Genomic DNA, 16,890 nt, shown 5'->3' on the forward strand with positions numbered 1-16,890 from the left:
TATTGCGTCGCGCCTCTGTTTAAAGCTCTGTTTTAAAAATAACATTTAATTTTTTGAAATCAAAAGCAGCTTTGACGTCCATCCATGCAACTAAAGTTGTTTGAGAACCCGGCTTTTTAATAGTTTTAGGGTTTTCTTAAAATAGATAAACACATGTGTAAAGATAAAATGACAAAAGAAAGAATAAAATCTAAAATGATCTTTATTTGTTTATCGTAGTCGCTTTGATTATATTTTTCATGATTAATTAGACACAACAGCCATACCGCTTCCTGCAGGAGTGAGCCACCGTGAGCATTTTAATGACCCCATAATTCAATTAACCGCCTCCATCAGTTCCATCATTGATTTGTGGAGGAAGAAGGGGAAAAAAAACTGCTGAAAGTTAAATTCTGCAAAGTAGAGCCGGCCTGTAATTGCTCAAGACACAGAGAATGGAGGAAAGAGAGGGTGGGGAGGCTGGGCTGAGGTGGCCGTGTATAAATAGTGTGCTCTGAAATACACAGTCACAACAGCAGGAGTGATTTCAGCTCCTCTCCACCCCTTCCATCTACTGCTGCTGCTGCCACACTCCACAAAAAAATTAATAAAAGAAGAAGAAGAGCGGCGCGTTCGGCGAGGTGCTTTACGCAGAGAATTCACGCTGGATTTCCCCGACCAGGACGACTGCTGAGCCATCATGGAAGAACTTACGGCATTCGTGTCGAAATCTTTCGATCAGAAAAGCAAGGAGAGCAGCAAAGAGAGTATCACGTACAGGGAAGTTTTGGAGAGCGGCTTGACAAGGGCAAGGGAGCTGGGCAGCCCGGAGACAAACCTGCAGGACATAACGGACAGCAACCACTGCCCGGTGCATCTGTTCAAGGACCATGTCGAGCTGGAAAAAGAGAAACTCAAGGACTTTAATGTTTCAAGAGCGACAGAGGGTGAGGTTTTTTAATAGCCGTTATGGAAAAAAAAAAAAAAAAAGATCTGCGTTGTATTTCTGGGAAATCGTCTCAAGTTCACATGTCCGGTTTCAGGAACGACGAATCGGTGTGTAAAAAGCGATCAAAGCATGGATTTTTACGCCGTCGTGCAGCTTTTTAAAAGTTAACATCTTTATGTGTTATTTTCATTTCACACAGAAGGAGGCGGGCCCGCCTGACCGCCGCTGTGACTATTTAAATGAAGGTTCCAGACGCGTCCAAAACGCACAAAAATGTCGACATTTACCTTATAAACTTAGCTTTTATCTTTACTTTGTGAAATAATTAACTCTATCCAATTTGAATTATTATTTTCAAGTTTTTGCAAAACCAAAAATGTTAATAAGGACAGTTTTTTGTATGGAAATTATTTTGTGCATAAATTCTACTGTTTGAAGAAAAAACATAAATAAAAAGCGAGAGAAGTTTTTTGGGGCTATAATAATAAAAACAAAAATAACAGTAAAACAATATATGGAGAGTAAAAAGCCCCACACGGCTCATTGTCTCCATTTCCTCTCCATTTATTGGATGTTTATGAATTCCGATGCGCACTGGCTGGATTTCCCAACATTTACTCTATTTCTGAAAGTAATCTAAACTCAGATTGGCATTGTGACTCAGTCTTTCCATCTAATCCAGCCGGAACCAATCAAAACAGATTTGGTTTGTGTTGGATTCTTGTGGTAAACATATTTATTTCACTTTGTTGGGGGGCGGACAAGCAGAGAAAAGAAGCTGTTTTCACGTCACGGAAGTACAAACAGATGGACGCGATTGAACAAGCCAATTAATGCTGCAACTGTCAGCTGTGTTGCTAAGAATAGCAACAAAAATGAAGGTATGGGAGAAAAAAAATCAAAAGAAGAATTGGAGCAGCTTTGCTGGAATGTTGACAATTCTAGTTTTTAAGAATATTTAGAATTTATTTGTAGTGTGCAAATGACTTTTTTTCTAGTAAAAGTGAACTATTTTCTTAAAAGGTCCCAAATAGACTCGTCATAGTTACTCAAAGAAAAATTATCCGATGATTCATGGCAGCTGGAAGTGCAGCGCAGGCCTCGTCTATGCTTTGGCAGGCCTTTCAGTCCTTGTTACGGTTCAGTCTTGGTTTTTCCGGAGCGTTTTGTCTGTCGTGGATGCTTGTGGACGCGTGCGTAACCTATATGTCTTGTCTTCTGTTTGGGGGGGTTGGCAGGGATTTACGAGTGTAAGGAGAAAAAGGAGGACGTCAAGTCCGAGGACGAGGACGCACAGGGCAAACTGAAGCAGCGGCGGAGTCGCACGAACTTCACCTTGGAGCAGCTCAACGAGCTGGAGCGGCTCTTCGACGAGACACACTACCCAGACGCGTTCATGAGAGAGGAGCTGAGCCAGCGGCTGGGACTGTCTGAGGCCAGAGTACAGGTGCTTATTTTAAAATACTCTTCTGATGTCTGAATGTCTGAAAAACTATGAAAAATACATGTATGGTGCTGATGAGTGAAGAAAAATGGGGGATGAAAAGCTACGTTTTGTTTCCCTTTAAATGTATATTTGGGACATTCTGTTATATCTACAATTTCCCCGTATAAATCTGTAGTGTTATAACGTTAAATTGTCCTGAAATTACCATTTTAAAAACACAAATACCGCTGGAAAACAAACACATGCGCAATGATGAGGTGTAAAACACAGTATTTAGAAAAGGACAAAAATAAACAAGGGATTAATAACGGTTTCGTCCTTCTACTTTCGATATCCCGACGATTTTCTGATATATTAATTTAGTCAAAAATAAAACTTATAAATAAATAAATCAATTAAGCTCGTCAAATCTATCATTTTTTTGGCATACATATATTACGGTGTTTTTGCAAAATTCACCCGGCTTTCTTGCGCGGTGGATAAATAAATCTAAATTTGACGAAAATCAGTCTCCAAACTCCAAAAGTTTCTCTCGTATATATAAAAAAATGTGAATTTGTTTCCAATTTAAACCGACTTTGACACAAAATTCCTAGAAAATGCACCAGACTGGCAGTTATCTGTGTACGAATTTCTGTTCCTTTTTTAGATGAACAATTTGGTGAGGAAAGTTCTCTATCAGCTTGGATGAAGGGAATTTATTGAACTCGTGAACCAAAGGTTGCAGTCTTTTATGCTGAAATGCTGCGGTAAAGTGCTGCAAATCACCAGGGATGTAACCACAGACTGAACCCTCAGCAGCAGACCTGTAAAACCTACAACCTCCAATCCCTGCAGCCAAAAGAAGAAGAAGAAGAAGAAGAAATACGAAAAGAACAAGAAAAAAAAACTCCCCAACAATGATTAAAATGAATGAAGAGCCTGAATGGCTGCTTCAGGAGACGCGCTCTTATGTCAACTCGTATCCCTCCTCATTTTCTTTGCAATATCTGCCACAGGCTTGATGTAGTGTCCCCATAAAAGCAGATTAGAAATAATTCAATTGTGGGCCAACTCTGCTGCTGCTCAGAAATATCTAATCGAATGAATCAGCCCCATCATAGAGCTTTATGAGCGCGCCGACCACTATTTTGTGCTGAACACTGTCAGACTGGCCTGACAGTGTGCGCAGTTACACTGCAATCATGGCTAATAGTGTGTTTATTAAACTAATCTGCGGTGTGGATGTTGCCTCAGCAGCCTGGGTGCGTGCGTTTTCTCAGCTCCATGAGCGACAAGGGCGCACAGAATCCTTTAAAATAAAAGCAAAGTCTGCAGAGGGGTTCCTACTGGGCTCCGGGACATGTTTTCTCCAGCTGATCCGCAGCAGAGCTTGTTGCAGGCTGTGAAGCTGCGCTCCGAGCAGCTGTCAATGGATCTAATTGAAAGTTATGAGAGCTTGGTGAGGAGCAGGCAGTAATTCGGTTAGGACTAATATCTTTGGGTTTCTGGCGCGCTGCTAAATTAAATGTCATTATTCACTGTCTCTAATAAAAAATCAAAAAGGAAATGAGATTAGGGTATTTGTGAAGCGCATCATTGAGTGGTCCTTAATGAAGAAATAACTGTCTGAAACAGTGTAGTTCACTTTGCTTAACATACTGGCGCGTAATTGGAATTGATTTTGGGGCCCGTCTAATATTAGCCCTGATTTATCTTGTGCGTCTATGAAAAAAAACAAAGAAAAAAAATCACATGGCATTTTTACAAACACCTTTCCCATCATCCTTTTGCACAAATCATTACTCAAAAAAATAAACGAAAAAAAAACGGTGTAGGCTTAACAACAACAACAACAAAAAAACCACAACAACAACACCAATAATAATAATAATAATAATAATAATAATAATAATAATAATAATATTTCTTAAAAATGTTTGTCTGCGGCGGCGCCCCGCGTCATCGCATGGAGTCTCCACCAATGCGCGCCGGTCTGCGGTCCGCGCGCGCGGCCGCTAATTTTCACATCTGTAAATGATAATCATTGCGGGGTCGGAGGGGAGGGGAGATAATGTTATTCAACGAGGCAAATTAAGTTGATGGTGATTAACAATAGGCCTCAGCCTGCAGCTTCAAAGACAGTCAGCAAATTGGAAGGTAGTTAACGACCCCCCCTCCCCCCATAACCCCCTCCTTTCTTTTTTAATGTCTTGGTGACACATCACTGTCGTCAAGTGTTGTTACAGTATTTTGTTTTAATTTAGCATTTTCCCCATATGGTTAATACACCTGTAATTACTTTGGGATAAATATTGTCAGACTTTTTTTGGTTGCGTTTTTGTCCTGCAAGAATTATTATATATAATCTCCCTAATTCTTTTTATTTATATTTCATTTTGCACACACTCTTAAAAGTCTTGGGTTATTTCTTTCACCAAGTTCTTTATTCATGTTGGGGTATATTTTGGGGTTAATTTTTGGAGCAATACTAATTTTTTGGGTTTCATTTGAATTCATTTATGGGTTTTTTCACGAGTTATTTATTTAATTTTTCCTGATTTAAAATAACTCAGACAAAGATTAGTCCCTATTTATCATTGACGTTGAGGTAGCATCAATTATTACTTGTAACTATGAAGTTTTAGTATGTTGGTCCAACAGCAATCTACAGGTAATTTGTAACTCAAATTTGAAGTATCTCAATTGTTTTTGTTGCTTTATGATAGATATATAAAATTGTATAAATATCATCATTTTTCAAAGTTTCAGAGTTTGACAGTGTTTCAGTGTTTGTAATTGGACATTTATTAATTTTTTCATGCAGGTTTGGTTTCAGAACAGAAGAGCGAAATGTCGAAAACAAGAAAACCAGATGCACAAAGGTAAAAGTCACCCGCTAACTTTTTCTTTAACGTTCCTACTTTTGTATTATTTAACATAAATAATTGTCAATTAATACTTTATTTGATTTATCTTATTTTTTTGTGACAAAAAAGCAAAAAAATGACCTCATCTCATATAACCACAACTGTCTGGCGGTCTGACAGACATCTTTCCCTTCTCCCCAGGTGTCATTTTGGGCAGCGGCAGTCACCTTGACGCATGCAGAGTAGCACCCTACGTCAACATGGGCGCCCTTCGGATGCCTTTCCAGCAGGTGAGCTGCACTCTCACAAAATAAGAGGGGCTGCTAAAACTACGCCATAGAAAAATGTAAAAAATAATTGTTTGAAGAAAATTTTTGTTGGGGAAAATTGTGAAATCTAATCAGAAACAAGTCAAATGATTGATTATTGTTCATGTATTACTGCATGGAGAGTTTGAGGTCAATAGGCTTCTGTTTTGTAAAGTGAATCCAATGAAGACCATTGTTTTGGTGCATTGTGCAGATTCACCTTTCACCTAGCAAGGAGGTGGACAGACATTTGCTCTGCTGCTATCTGCTTTTTCCTCTTGACTGCTGCGTTATCTGCTTGACCCTTGTGAAAAGCAGTGGCCTAATTAAGCCAGCAGAGCGGCAGGCGTGAGCACATAAAAGAGATGATGAAAGGAGAGAATGGAGTGGGCCCTGATGGATATTGGCGTTGAGATGCACTTGAAGCCGGCTGGTCGAGCGAAGCACGCTCCACGAATCCAAGCGTGGCGGTAGCTCAAGTTCAGATTTTCAGAACGCCACATGCACGTTTAAAAAGAGGCAGATGGCTGGTGAGGTAATGACTTGCACCTGTAAGTTCCTCAACTCTTAAGTGAAACACATTTTTGAGATCACAAACCTCTTTACTCCAACAGAAATGCTTTGTAAGGCCTCAGAGCTCCACCATTTGTTTCTATTACAACCTCCAACTGGAATTAATCCATAAAAACCAAGTTTGGTGTTGGTTTTCTGTCCCTGCTTCTGCATTTTAATCAAACGTCAGAGCACCACACAGTTGGAAATTATCAGGCACAGCTGCATTTTGTTTCCTGATGGTTACTACATGAGAAACAGGGATTTGTGTGTGTGTGTGGTGGGATTGGTTTACACAGGGTTCTGTTCAGATGCTGTTTCAGTGCTTAGCAACTATAAATCTGTGGTTTCAAGTAATTTTCCCTTTCATTTGACCGCTTTATCGAAAGACATGTATTTTTTTTCTGGTTTTGATGGAAGTAAAAAAGCAAAAAGATAAAAATTTTCACTTTTAAATCGTTTTGTCAAAGAAGGCATGAAAAGCTTTGGTTTTCAGCCTTTGAAAGCCATGTGAAGTGGCATCCGGCTCAGCTCTTTCCTTCTGAAGTAGCCTAATTTTTACCTAGCGCTCATAAAATACTTGCCACAAATATGAAAACTGATCTCCCGTGCTTCTTTCCCCCCCCCCCTTTTTTTTGCTCGACTCAGGCATATGTCTGAATAAATATTAATAACTCCAAATGTGTGAATGCTTTTCTAGTGCAAAATTGTTTACTTATTTATAAAAGACTTTGATTTTATGAGATTAAACTGGATGTGGTGTGGTATAATTCATTAACTTTTAAAATAGCTGACATGAAAAAAAGTGCAGAGTTCAGCTCTTAGCTCTTCTCTTGGAAAACATACTGTAAGCTGCAGCTTTGGGGAGGAAACATTTGAGGGGAAATTTAATAGCATCCAACTGTGAAACCTAGATCCTCCTATTGACTTGATATATTTGCTGCTCCACAGGTTCAAGCACAGCTCCAACTGGACGGAGTCACCCACACCCACCCTCACCTGCACCCTCACCTGGCTGCTCACGCTCCCTACCTGATGTTCCCGCCCCCTCCCTTTGGACTACCAATCGCGTCGCTCGCTGACTCGGCCTCGGCGGCGGCAGCGGTGGCAGCAGCTGCCAAAAGCAACAGCAAGAACTCCAGCATCGCCGACCTGCGACTCAAGGCAAGAAAACACACGGAGGCTCTGGGACTCTGACCCCACCGGGCTGCCCCTCTGCTCGCCTGATGCCCATAATCGTCTCTCACACAAGACTGAGCCTGTGAAAGGGCCGTGACACTCACAGCTAAAAAACTAAAACAAACAAAAACACTGAGGGAGAATGAAACACATACAGAAGAGGGGGACAGGGAGTGTGTGTGAGAGGAAGGGAAGAAAATAAAGAGAAAGAAGGAGGAGGGAGCAAGAAAATTGTCACAAAACCAGCTGCCAAAACAAACCACTTGTAGAGCACGGTCATTAAATACCAATGAAATCACCTTTTACTTTTCGCCCAACAGGCAGGACTTCTGCGGAGCCAGTGGCTCAGTCCACTCCAGGCACAGATCACATCCCAAGGACCGTACAAACACATGTGGATGTCTGTCTGAGACCAGAGGACATTAGAACAAAGTGGCAGGCAGCAGCGGGCCCAATAGCAGCGGCTGGCTGGCTGGCTGCAGAGGGTTGAGTTTGGGGAAACAGAACCACCCCCTCAGCACTGGAGGCATTGGAATGGCTCTCACCTTCACCCCCGCCCCTGCCCAGTAGAAACCGAAAAATATTAAGCAAAGGCCATACTTCTTTCCAAACACTGTGTTCCCCGCTGCCGCCAAGTGCATGAGCTCTCACGGAGGACCGCTCTGGGACTCTCCATTCAGACCAGAAGTAATTGTTCAGCGCCTCTTTTTTAACACTGCCATCCAAAGTCTCCTTTGCAGTCTCATATCCTACTGTAACAAAATCCACAAATCCTTTTTCTCTCTTTTTTTTTCTTTTTTACTGCGCAGTGGAAAGACATTTCTGCTGGGTTTGTGTTGGCGAAATGCGGTTCTCCTGACAGCTTACTCTGCGATTTGTACCCAATCGGTCCCCAGCATGTGTGAATATTACGTCACTTCCTCTGTTGTTGTTCCAAGATTGAAAACCTTGTAACTGGTTAATTTAAAAAGATTAGCTTTCGGTAGCATTTTCTGACAGTTTGCCTCCTCTACGACTGTCCGAGCTGTTTAAACAACAGATTACTACGTGATCACACCAATTTATGTTTTTTCTAAACAACAAAGAGCTTCCCCCGATCAAATTACAACTCTGTCAAATAAAAGAATGACGCCTAAATGCAACAATGTATAATGTTGTTGTAATGAAAGCCACACAGCTTGGAGTCATTCTCTTTGTTTGACTGTTTTTGTTTTTTATGTGTTGGCAACAGGAAAAAAGGGCAAATGAGGGTACTTTATGCTACGTGCACTTCAGGCGTGTGATGCGCATACAAGAATGTGCTAAATTGGCATTCTTGAATGCGTTTTTAGCATACGATGCTCACACTGGACTGTCGCCACCCAATGCTAGCGCATGTACCTGCAGTTTGAAGAGGCACTGTGCGAGATGTCGAAGTGGTGCAAATTTTGTGAATTTTTCTTTCTTTCTATTCCAATATATGAAGTACTTGGTGTCATATACAGTAATTCAGTTGGAAACAAATCGCAATCATTAATTTCCTCTTCATGATCAATTTTCAACCAGTTGGCACTTCCACTATCTATTTGTTACTACCAAATTTAAGTCCTCGATTGGTCAAAGTTCAACTGGTTTAACTTTTGGTGTGCGTTCAATGGCCATCTGTTTTTTATGCATAGCCCATTGATGGGCTTAAAACTAGCGACGCTTGAACGTGAGAGTTTTAAATGCGGAAGCACAAAATGGGCGTATACGCCCATTTACTTAGACTTTTCGTTAGAAGTGGTCACTTGAACGTACTTTTCCGTTCAAGTTTGTTTTTTTCCCAGTGCGAGTATAGCATTATTCTGAGGACACGTCGCCCAGGCTAATGCAACCAAATTAACCGTTAATAATGTGTTAACTTTGTTAATAAAGTGTCGTAATCCTCATGCACTTAGGAGTAAACTACCATCAACAAAACTAAAAAAGAAGCAAACCTTTGCACGTGTCAAGTAGCGATCGCGCAATCCCGATCCGTAACTTTTCTTTTGTTTCTTTTTTAAAGACTTTGGCCTTATTTTAACATTTCAGGAGGTTATTGTTATTGTTAACATCTCAAGAGACACTCTAACTGGTTAGTGCCGTAAAATGCTACAGCGGAAGTAAGATGTATTTTTGCGCATGCGGGGACCGATCGGGTAGCCACTACCGATTGGGTAGAGGCATCCTCACTCTCTGTTTCTTTCTTGTTGTGTTGTATCTTGGGTAAAGAAGTGAAGATAGCCTTTGCACTTCAGGTCTTGGTTGTGAGTGTTTACAAGTGGCACTACAGGCAGATACTACTTTACTAATTAAAATGGGGAAGCGGGGTTTGATATTGTCATGTGATCGATAAAAGGACAATATCTTGGATAAAAGAGTACAAAGGGGATGTTTTTTCTTCTTCTTTTTGTATTTCTGGAAAAAAAATGAAGAAAACATCAGTCAAACTGAAATGCAATGGTGTGCAGTTTAAGTGCAATACTGTAAATAGGAAAAAAGTAAAAACAGCAAGCAGTTAATCCTCGTTGATAAGAAGACCCAATGACAAAGGTTTTGTTTTGGATTCTTTTCGGTTATTGATGTTATGCACTATTGGGATATGACATTTCTTTTTCTACAAGAGTTTGGATTTTGTTATGTTGGAGAAAAGTCGCATAAAACCTGGTGCCATACATCTTGAATTTACATCTTCTCAGACCTTTTTTTTGGTATCTGTCCAGCACAGCTGTCGTGTGTTGAGCAAAACAAGAGCACATTTTTGGATGCTGCAGAAATTAAGAAAAATAAAAAATCCAAACGAAACAAAAAAATAATAATTGTGTTTTAGATTTTGGAAAAATGTACTATGAAAAGAAAAAATTCTTGAAATAAAGCCAACGCAACTTTTCTTCAATTTGACTATTTTTTTCTGGATTACAATTCAATTTTTTCAGCAAATTGCGTAAAATTTTGATTTGAATAAAATGATTGTTTGGGAAACATTGTCAATGCTGCTGCATGATTCAGGCAGCACCATTTTTAGCTCTGAATACCTCTAACTGTCAAAAATTCAAAATTATCTGTACTCACAGACCTCCACATCAAAGGTTTATCTATGTCTCCATTTTTAAATTAAACATATGGGTGTTTTATTTATTATTTTGTCTGAAAGTTTATGAAATATGAACTAAAAGTGTACATTTTTACATGGCTTGGCATTTATTTTTGTATGTTTTCTTTTAAGTGTTGACTTTTCATTAGGAGGTGTGGCTGTAGTGCATTGTTTTTCCAAAAAAAGAGAAGAAAAAAAAGAAATAAATGTAGCGTGTCCGAGTTTACAAACATTTCAGGGATGATTGAATTGAACAGAGCTTCATAAAATTTGTTGTACCCATTAAAAAGATGCCCATTTCATATGCAAGCATGCTGAAATCATCATACGGTTGTTAATTTTGCCCCACCCTTTTGAATAATAAAACATGAATGTACATCTTGTACAAGTAAACTATCAATAAAGTTATAAATATTTGTACTGGAGTTAAAATACTTTTTCACAAAAAACATGTTTCATAAAGGCAGTTTTGCTGCAAAAGTTATTTAGAGCAAACTTCAAATTAAACTCCTTTTAAAAGAAAAACAAAGACTATAAAATGTAAAAAAGAAAACTGGTTCTAACTTTTTCCTTGTTACATTATGTTCACATTTTAGAGACTCAACCTGTGAATCGGTCAAGAGCTGACATGTATTTGTGTGACAGCGCGTCGTATCCAATGTGAGACGGCAATTGCGAACAGCGAGACTCCAACTGTTTGTGTTTTGGGCATAAAAGTGTAATGTCTCTCTCAGACTAAAGGAAAAAAAAATCTGTAAAACGATAGCGCAAACAGTTGGAGCTATCTGCATGCAGTCATCTTTAAATATAATCCTCAAAGCAAATGTTTTGCTCCAATTTCAGCGACGTCGGTGAACTCTTGAGCGCGTGACATTGTCAGGTCGCGGTCACCTGCATTTAAACCCAAGGCCCACACGTCAATGGTTGCGTACCCCATCTAAATTCTGCACTACCAAAAGAGTGGGCCTCTCTTTTAAGTGTATTTTCTTCCTCTGGGGGCTTAATTCCAGATGTCTGTGTGTGTACAAAGTAATTACACCATGTGCTATAGTAGCTTATTGTCTGAAGCCGGTACATGGAATTAGCCCAAATGGGGTCCCGTTGAGTGCGGTACCCCCAAGAAGGTCGCAGCGCGTTTAATTTGTGCCTCTTTTCTCATACATCAAGATTGAGTGATATAGTCGCAGACTGATGGCTCCTTATTTACCCGGTGACCCCTCTGGCTGGGGTCTGGTCTGGAAATAACAGCATCCTTTTATGTGCACTAATAATTAGCAAGGCACACACAGCCATCCATCAAGCACCAATGAGCCATGGCTGCTTTGTCAACATATTCAAGCACATAAGCTATTTATATTGGCCACAAGTAACAAATACACAATAATATATTTATAGAGGGGAAGAGTGAGGGTGTGTGCAGCAGCATGAATTTGGGGGCATTTGGTGGATGCCTGTGTTTGACATAAATGTTGAATCTATTTTGAGCTCTTATTGTTGTGGCTTTTTTTTCCTGTTTTGGTCATTTTTAAACAATTTTCTAAGTAACAGGTTTAATTTATTTAGGAAAAAAATTGCTTTTTTTTGTGCAGCCAGAAGCCTGAGGCATGGCACAGCATCAGGCTATCACAGGTCAAGTGCTCAGAGGTCACATGAAAATAGTTTTTAATCACATTTCATTCACATAATCCTTTTTGAAATGTCACACACAACCATGATCAGAAGGAATGTGGGCCGTCTTAAAGCTCAGTGAAGCACTGGTAATGGTGTAAAATGACAGAGCTCACAGGCCGCGAAGACAGCGTGGGTATATATAGCTCAAAGACATGACGCTTTTGTCACGCTATATCACAGCAACACGGAGGGCTACTCACAGTCTCTGAAAATAACAGTGAGTCGGTTTTTTTGGCGCAACAACTCTGTGGCTCCTAAATCCCGAGTAAATCCTGTTCCGGTGGTTTTACTTGTAGTTTAAAGTGAAATGACCCCGAGAAACCTCAGCTGAAAACAATCGAGTCGAAGTGCTGATGTCACTCTTACTGGCCTCGGATCAAAGGCCGTCTTTCATCCCTGTTTGATTGTGCTAGACTTTGGTTTGCTTTGTTGGCTAATGCCCATAAACGTATCTGGACTCATCAAGTGGAAAGTTAAATTAAAACTAACATTTTAAGTCTGGGTCAACACATCTTTTTTTTCTCAACCATCAAAGGGGGAAAAAAGTATCCAGAATTTATTGTTAGAAAGTTGAGAAAAAGGATAAAAAAGAAGTGAGGCATTGTTTTTACATTCCGTTTATACTATGCTCATTTATTTCCAGTTCAAACATTTGCTGTAGCTTTTTCCTCATTCCCCTCAGAAGTTGACTGTAAATGAAAAATACGCCCACATCTAAACATCTGATGGTCTGTGACCAAATGAAGGCATAATGAAATATTCTTATTCCAGATCTATCTTTGTTATTCTGCTTAAAAAAAGTGAGGTAATTCTGATCAGATTATTTAAACTGGAGTTTTGTTTAATTGTCATTACAGACTTTTAACGAATAAACTTATTTTTCGTTCACAGCAAAACAAAATTTAAGAATACATTTTTTTTAGTGGCAGTATAGCAAACTGGGGCGACTTTACAGATTTAGACACATTTGATAAACACACTTCCTATTCAGGCAGCATACCTCATTTGTTTCAATTGAATCAACAAAGCCGATCAGCTGCTCTAGAATGACAGGAAGTGAAAAGTTGCCTGAACTCATTTAAGTGACATTTTGCCATTCCACAAATATAAAAAGGTCCAAACCAATGTTGATATGTTTTCCATCAGCTTTCATTTAAGCAGTACTGTGGGGTCAAATCAGATCAGGTCAAAGTTAAAAAAATCCAGGTTGTACGTTTGAAGAAAAAAAACAAGTTTAAAAGACAGTTTTAAACTTGAAAGTACACATTGTAAACTTAAAAAAAGAACTGAAAATTCAATTGTAAGTTTAAAATGTGTATATATGTATATGTATATATATATATATATATATATATATATATATATATATATATATATATATATATATATATATATATATATATAGGTATAATAGAGGCTCAGATCCTCAGATCTACCACACCAGACAAGACCCAAGGTGTAGGCTGTGCAAAGAAGCGCCTGAAACAATCCAGCACATAACTGCAGGATGTAAGATGCTGGCAGGGAAAGCATACATGGAGCGCCACAATCAAGTGGCTGGAATAATATACAGGAACATGTGTGCAGAATATGAACTGGAAACCCCAAGGTCAAAATGGGAAACACCTCCGAAGGTGGTAGAGAATGAGAGGGCAAAGATCCTGTGGGACTTCCAGATCCAGACTGATAGGATGGTAATGGCGAACCAACCAGACATTGTAGTGGTGGATAAAGAACAGAGGAAAGCCGTTGTGGTGGATGTGGCAGTGCCAAGCGATGGGAACATCAGGAAGAAGGAACATGAGAAACTGGAGAAATACCAGGGACTCAGAGAAGAACTGGAGAAAGTATGGAAAGTGAAGGTGACAGTGGTGCCTGTGGTAATTGGAGCACTCGGGGCAGTAACCCCCAAGCTGGAGGAGTGGCTACAACAGATACCTGGAAAGACCTCAGACCTCTCAGTCCAGAAAAGCGCAGTGCTAGGAACAGCTAAGATACTGCGCAGGACCCTCAAGCTCCCAGGCCTCTGGTAGAGGACCCGAGCTTGGAGGAGAAACCACCCGCGGAGGGTGAGAGGGGCGTTTTTTTTATTTTTAGGTATAATAAGGTGAGGATAAAAAAAAAAAAGTTGAGAATACAAAGCAGATTCTGTTAGTTAAGATTACTTTTTAACTTGGTGAAGTTTTTATTTACTTCTTAATCTTTTTAAACTTTGTTAGCTTGAGAAGTTCATGATCAAAATCATGAAGGAATCGCCGTGACAAAAAGTCGAAGAATTGTGTTATTGATGACAGTTTAATCTGCAAAAAAGAAAAATCAAAGAACTATCAACAAACAATGAGTTCATTACCACCAGAGAGGGTTGTACCTGCTGCACCATTCCAGTTCACAACCATGGACCTCTTCGGACCGTACCAAATAAGAGAGGATGTAAAACAAAAGTGATACAAAAATTTTGGGGAGTTCTGTTTTGCTGCATGGCCAGCAGAGCTTTTCATGCACAAATCGCAAATAACCTTCGACAACCAAGACAAAGCAAGCTTGGAAGACTTTTCAGCCGAACAAGGGACAGAGTGGGTATGGAGAGCCTATCCAGCTGATTCTCCTCACAGGAATGGAGCTGCTGAAGCTGCTGTTCGCATCATAAAAAGGGCACTTTGGAACATCAGAAGAGGATTTTCAATGACTTATAGTGAATTCCAGACAGCGATCTATTTAGCAGAGAGGAAACAAAGCCGGGAGGATTGTATCCTCTACATTACACCAAACACTCTTCTACTGGGCCGAGCCTTTCCAGAGGGAGATCGGGGAACTTTTGACTTCACCAGCTATCCCTACTCAGAGCCATATAGACTCAAGTGGACAATTTCTGGAGAGAATGGAGCCAACTCGCTCATGCAGAGCAAATGGCACACTGCACAGAGAAATGTGGTTGTGGGGGACATTGTGTGGTTACGTGACCAAAATGCTTTGAGAGGACAATTCAGGAGTAGTTTGCACTAATCCAGACAGTACAGGCATAATCAGGGATTTTAATGTTAGGGTTACTTCAAGTTACCATCCACCTGCGATGAAAACAAGAAGTAGGCAAAGAAAGAAAAGTCTGTCAGGTGACAATAGATGCTAGTTTAGTTATTTTGCTACAATTTGCTAACCAAACAAAGTGAGTGTTGTGAATGTTGTTAAAAATTGTCGACCTCTGACAGTCAGCGACATTCTTAGTCTGTTCACAAGAATGCCGGGTGGGAGGTGTTAGGTCAAAACTGGCACACACAAAAAAAATAATAAAAAAATAAAACTGTATGTATGAATGTATGTATACATAAATTAAAATAAACAAGGAAAAATATCTGAAAGAAAAAGGTATTAAAAAAAATGTGATTGCTAAAGTCGGTCAGTTGCAACAGGTGAAAGCAAATTGAGCTCAGGTCAGCACATTTTTTGCGCGCGCGAAGCTATTTGGGTATCGCACCAAAGGGGAGCGTTGATCAGACGCAGGGGCTGAAAGAAACAGACGTTGGGACCAACCATCAGATGAAACAAAGCCCCTCCGAGGCATCTTAAAAAAGTGGGGATGTAGCTGTTTATTACATTATCAAGGGCACCTTTTGGTTATGAATCGTTTTATATGCGTTTTTTATTTCTGATTTATTCATTGATGAACAATTGATCATGTTGCACTGGTGTTTTTTGAATTTTGACCATTTGTTGTTTGAAATTAAATTATATTTCAATATTTGTGATTTAATTATAAAACAGATTATATTTTCATAAGAATTGTTTTTATACAGGTTTTCCACCTTGGTGGGTTGCTCTTCAAACATGACCTGAAGCTCATGAACTCTTTTCTGAAAACAAAATGCAAAGAAAAGAAAAGAAACAAGCTCATAGAGTCCATGGAGTCCTGCTGGTCCTTCCGATTTCTCCTTCAAGTAGCAAAATGACTTGACAACATGAAGGTTGAGCTCCATGACCCCAGTGTCTTTATTTTCATCATGGATCACTGTCAGGAGTCAGCCTCTCATTTAGTCACATGTTGTCACATAAAAAGGTGCTTTTTGTACAATATCGCCATAAAGGTTAAATGACAACATCTATTTAAATTGCAGGTAAATCAGAATTTATACAAATGTTAAATAATAGAATTTAGTTTCTATTAATTAATAGAATAGATAGCTATTAATTAATTTTCCCCTTTTCCTCTTTTCTTTTATTTATTTTTACTTAAGTTAGGTGGAAACTAGGGATGCAACAATTCTCAGTTTAAAACACTGTTGAATCAAATCCAGGGAAAAGTGAGTCATTACATCCCTACTGTATCTACGTTAAAAAGGTTTACTAAGGTTTTAGCAACGGCTGTTTTGGCAGATTTTGACAAATAATCCTGTTTTTTAGTGCTATATTGGCATTGAACTATTATATTTGCATTGTGCTATAGCTCATTTAGCTAAATTGGTATCTACTGAGTTTTTTTTAAACTAAGCTAGAACTGAATATGCGTCAAATGCGTATTGTGCCAAATAAAGCAAGGATTTATTATTTATTACATTAAATCCAGGATTGTTATAAGCAAAGTGAAAGGTTTTTCTTAATTTTTACTTTCTTATTAACAAATTAAGAAATAAAGAAGCGGAACAAGGCTTTGCTGTCAACGACAAAGACAGCAGAGGAAAATACTCCATAAAATGTCTTTTTTAAAGTCTGAAAGAAAAAGTTAAAAAATGATTTTTCTTTTTCTTATTTTGAATTATAAAAATCATAAATCAAGCCGAATCAAAACAGTGACCCAAAAATTAAGATTTAAACCGAATTGTGAAGAAAGTTTGTTGTTGCATCCCTGGTGGAAAGTATTTTTTTTTTTA

General features: G+C 39.1%; 1 protein-coding gene across 4 annotated transcripts; it reads left to right on the forward strand.

Annotated features, from left to right (window-relative positions):
* The first annotated feature begins 507 nt into the window (after window positions 1-507).
* Window positions 508-10,775, forward strand: shox (shox homeobox). 4 transcript variants are annotated; one of them, XM_011489200.4, is made up of 6 exons: window positions 508-926; window positions 2,167-2,375; window positions 5,182-5,239; window positions 5,405-5,514; window positions 7,036-7,248; window positions 7,584-10,775. In XM_011489200.4, the coding sequence occupies exons 1-6, from the start codon at window positions 680-682 to the stop codon at window positions 7,671-7,673; spliced, it is 927 nt and encodes a 308-aa protein (XP_011487502.1). In that variant the 5' UTR covers window positions 508-679; the 3' UTR covers window positions 7,674-10,775.
* The last annotated feature ends 6,115 nt before the right edge of the window (window positions 10,776-16,890 follow it).

The sequence above is a fragment of the Oryzias latipes genome, chromosome 21 (genome assembly GCF_053564925.1).
Source record: "Oryzias latipes strain Hd-rR chromosome 21, Olatipes_Hd-rR_3.1".
NCBI classification, from domain to species: domain Eukaryota; kingdom Metazoa; phylum Chordata; class Actinopteri; order Beloniformes; family Adrianichthyidae; genus Oryzias; species Oryzias latipes.

Coding starts and splice junctions, on each gene's coding strand:
- shox (XM_011489200.4), top strand. CDS start 680: ATGGAAGAACTTACGGCATTCGTGTCGAAATCTTTCGATCAGAAAAGC. Junction 927..2,166: donor TGTTTCAAGAGCGACAGAGG/GTGAGGTTTTTT, acceptor GGGGGTTGGCAG/GGATTTACGAGTGTAAGGAG. Junction 2,376..5,181: donor TGTCTGAGGCCAGAGTACAG/GTGCTTATTTTA, acceptor TTTTTCATGCAG/GTTTGGTTTCAGAACAGAAG.